This window comes from Terrapene carolina, unplaced genomic scaffold (genome assembly GCF_002925995.2).
Source record: "Terrapene carolina triunguis isolate 2854851 unplaced genomic scaffold, T_m_triunguis-2.0 Scaffold714, whole genome shotgun sequence".
Taxonomy (NCBI): domain Eukaryota; kingdom Metazoa; phylum Chordata; order Testudines; family Emydidae; genus Terrapene; species Terrapene triunguis.
The window spans coordinates 21,472,146-21,476,365 of record NW_020665065.1 but is presented as its reverse complement, the minus strand read 5'-3'; the positions used below and the strand labels follow the sequence as shown (position 1 = coordinate 21,476,365).

Sequence of the window (4,220 nt, the reverse complement as noted above, 5' to 3'; positions counted from 1 at the left end):
TAATGAGAATAAGGGTCTGAGAATCAAAGGGCACAGGATTTTCTCCATATGAGGCTCTCATGGGAAGGCCCATGAAATGGTGGGAAAATCTACTTACCCCAGTACCTGACACGGCTTAACACAAGAATGGATTTTAACTGTAATTGACCATGTAAAACAGGTACAGCAGGTGGTGGCTGTGACGGTACCTCCCATAAGGCTTTATGGAAACATGCTTAATTGTTTTATGCTACTGTAACCCCTTTGGGGTTTAGAGAGCATGGCCCCTTTAAATCTTTTTCCGGTGGGGGAGGGGGAGAGTGAGAAAAAAGGAGGGAAACTCCAGGGGGTGACTCTGAAGCTGAGAGGGGGAGAGAGGCCCTGGCAAAGTGAAGCAGCAGAGAACCTGCCTGAAGCCTGGGAGGGACAGGGCGGCCAATCGGGGACACGCCAGGACAGGAGCCAGGAGGAGCACTGTGCCAGGGAGGCAGGGCCGGCTTTAAGCCGATTCGGCCGATTCCCCGGAATGGGGCCCCGCGCCTAAGAGGCCCCGCAACGTCCGGGGCTGCCAGCGGAGCGGGAAAAAAAAAAAAAAAGCCGCGTCCTGCTTCTCCCCCCTCCCTCCAGCGCTTGCGCTGCCATACAGCTGATCAGCGCAAGCCTGGGAGGGAGGGGTGAGGAGGAGGAATGCGGAGTGCTTGGGGAAGAGGCGGGGCCAGGGCGGGGATTTGGGGAGGGATCCAATGGGGCAGGGAGGGGGCGGGGCTGGGGGCGGGGCCAGGGTGGGGATTTGGGGAGGGATCCAATGGGGCAGGGAGGGGGCGGAGTTGGGGCGGGGCCGGGGCAGAGTTGGGGCGGGGGAGCGCGAGACAATTCGCATCCCGGCGTGGGGCCCCGCACCTGCTAAAGCCGGCCCTGCAGGGAGGAATCGCCCGAGAAGGACAGGCTGGAGCTGGACCCAGTATCACGGCTGCCCAGAGCTGCATGGGGCTGTGAGTACTGGGGCTTGTGACTCTGCATTGGGAATAAGGAGGGAGGCTGCTGGCTAGTTAAGTGGGGAGGTGGTCGCTCTGTGTGGCTTTGCAGAGAGCGGCAGAAGAGGGCACTGGAGGGGTTTGTTGGGGGAAAGTTCACTGGCGCCGAAGGATTTGGTCCAACCTAGTGAAATCAATGCCCTTGGTGGTGATGCCCTCCTTCTGCACTACCTGCTGTAGCAAATCCTCTAGTCTCCTGATGAAATCCGACAATTGTTCTTGGGGCTCCTGATAGGTATGGCGGAACCGATAATACAGGTCTTCACTGCTATTAGTAGTACCGTAGACACTCTCAAGAGAGGTTAAATAGTCTTGCACTGTGGCAGCTGGTTGGGAGTCTTTCAGGGCTCGGATAATTCGCATGGCAGGTCCCCTCAGACTCTCAAGCACACGTTTCTGCTTCTCAGCATCAGAGCATTCCCACTCTTGGACAAGTGGCACCGTAAAATCCCTCCAGGTCTCGTAATCCTCCTCCCCTGGGGGTACTGGTGACACCCCCGAGAATGAACGTAACTGCTTGTATGGAGCACTTTCATATACCGGCCTCAATGCATCTTTGAGAGTGTTTCCCAGCTCTTTGGCCCATCCCACCAGGCTGGGTGCTGCAGGTGTTGGAGTCCCTTCTAATGCCAAAATTAATTCTTCTCTTGTCCGCTTCTCATCCACCATCAGAGCTTGCAATTTCTGCGCTAAAGAATCCACCTCAAGTGACATGGGCACACTAGGAGGAGACTGCTCTGCCCCCAGAATTGTCCAGGGAATATCTTCTACTTGCACCTCTTTGGGCACTTTATCAAGATCTGCTTCCTTGGAGTGAGTACATAGTGCTACCATGCCCTTCACTTTGCGGTTGTAAATACGGGTGTGGACCTTTACCCTCCCCAGTATTTCAGCTGCATCTAGGCTCTCCTCAATTTCATTTGGTTCCATCTCTTCTGGGAACCCCGCCACCAGCACAGCTTTGGTTACTGGGATTCGTGCCCCTTGGCACAGGTCTTCTAGTAATCCTCTCTCCATTTTTTTTTTAAAGTCACTCAGGAGTTTCTTTGCTCTGTGAAGGAGAGCCCAGGATGCGCAACGTATGGGTGTGTGTGGGTGTTCTGCAAAGTCCCCGTACGGGCCACCAAGTGTAACTTTAGCGCCCACGTGGCCAAGAGGGAATCTGCTCTGGAGGCAGCTCTGGCCAAGAGAAGGCGCGCGCAGGAATGCAGCAGGAGAAATCCCTTCCACCCCAGGGGCACCTGTTCCAAATCCTCCAGAGTGAACACACCCACCCACTGGAAAAGTACATGGGTATAAGAAAGGGAAATATTTATTTACAAAGGGATGAGAGGAGAAATACAACAAGGGGAAATATAGGGGGAGCAGTAGAACAGGGCTGCATCCAAACCAAGGCCCCACGGGCCGAGTGGTAGCACAGTCTGGAAGGGCAGACACTGAGCAATGTGTCTGCACACAGAGTTCAGGAGTCCTGAGCAAAGTTCCAGTCCAGTGGTGAGTCTTGGGTGCTCCTGGTCATCTTCAGCGCCAGTGAACTTTCCCCCAACAAACCCAGTGGCGTAGCCAGCTTCTAAGAGGAGGGGGAGCAAACATAAAAAAGGCACCCCCCCTTGGCTCCTCCTCTGGCCACGCCCCCCTTGGCTCCTCCTCCGGCCACACCGCCCCTCCCCCCCATGGCTCCTCCGGCCCTGCCATGGCACCCCTGTGGTCCCCCCCTCGCTCCTCCGGCCATGGCTGCCGGCCGCCATGCTGCGCCCCCCCGCTCCTCCGGCCACGCCTGCACCCCCCCTTGCTCCTCCGGCTGCGGTTGCCGGCTGCGCTGCGGGCCGCCAGCCTGCGCCTCCCCTTGCTCCTCCAGCCGTGGCTGCGGGCCACGCTTTGGGACGCATGCCGCGCCGCCCCGCTCCTCCGGCCGCGCCTGCCGCCCCCCCATTGCTGCTGGCTGCGCTGTGGGCTGCCAGCCTGCGTGCCCCCTCGCTCCTCCGGCCGCTTTTGGAAAGGCGGGGGAAGCGGCTGCTTCCCCTGCACCCAGCTACCTACGCTACTGAACAAACCCCTCCGGTGCCCTCTTCTGCCGCTCTCTGCAAAGCCACACAGAGCGACCACCTCCCCACTTAACTAGCTACAGCCTCCCTCCTTGTTCCCAATGCAGAGTTACAAGCCCCAGTACTCACAGCCCCATGCAGCTCTGGGCAGCTGTGATACTGGGTCCAGCTCCAGCCTGTCCTCCTCAGGCGATTCCTCCCTGGCACAGTGCTCCTCCTGGCTCCTGTCCTGGGGTGTCCCCGATCAGCCGCCCTTCCCAGGCTTCAGGCAGGTTCTCTGCTGCTTCCTTTGCGAGAGCCTGCTTGCTGCCCCTCTCTCCCTCCGAGCTCCAGCCGCACTCCCTGGAGTTTCCCTCCTTTTTTCTCACTCTCCTCCTCCCCCCAGGAAAAAGATTTAAAGGGGCCATGCTCTCGAAACCCCAAAGGGGTTACATCAGTGTTATAGAGGGTGAACAATTTATGAGTTTACCCTTTATAAGATTTATACAGGGTAAAACTGATTTATTTGGGTTTAGATGCCATTGGGAGTTGGGCATCTGAGTGTTAAAGACAGGAACACTTCTGTTAGGTGCTTTCAGGTAAACCTGCAGCTTTGGGGCAAGTAATTCAGACCCTGGATCTGTGTTGGAGCAGACGGGAGTGTCTGGCTCAGCAAGACAGGGTGCTGGAGTCCTGAGCTGGCAGGGAAAGCAGGGGCAGAAGTAGTCTGGGCACATCAGGTGGCAGCTCCCAGGGGGTTTCTGTGATCCAACCCATCACAGTGGCCTGGCGAGACGAGCAAGGAGCAGCAAGAGTCAAAGCATGGCATGACCTGCCCGGGGAACGTGATCTGCCCACGGTGGGAGATCTAGTGATGTACAAGATTCCAGGTCAACACCATCCATTTCCAGCTCCTAAATCGAAGGGCCCCTATCTTGTCCTTGACCAATTAGGGCCCAGACTGCTATTATTGGGTACAGAGAATGGAGGATGGGAGTGGGTTCACTGCACGCAAATAAAAAGGTACAAGCAGGGGATTGGGAAAGGGGACATGTACATTTTGTTATGTGTGTATTACAGGTTAATTCAAAAAGGAGAAAAGGATGGAACAATTACTAGTGCTAATCACAATTGTCACGTTTACAAATTCTATTCAGATCCCATGATGTAAAGTATCATAAGG

The 4,220-nt window shown here is 56.3% G+C and overlaps 1 protein-coding gene across 1 annotated transcript; it reads right to left on the bottom strand.

Moving 5' to 3' along the window:
* Positions 1–1,109: 1,109 nt before the first annotated feature.
* On the bottom strand, positions 1,110–2,030 carry LOC113408062 (paraneoplastic antigen Ma1 homolog). The gene has a single exon (XM_026660123.1). It carries the CDS (start codon positions 2,028–2,030, stop codon positions 1,110–1,112), a length of 921 nt encoding a protein of 306 aa, XP_026515908.1.
* Positions 2,031–4,220: the final 2,190 nt, after the last annotated feature.

What these genes read in the sequence shown, in the direction of transcription:
- LOC113408062 (XM_026660123.1), bottom strand. Translation starts at nt 2,030, where the DNA reads ATGGAGAGAGGATTACTAGAAGACCTGTGCCAAGGGGCACGAATCCCA.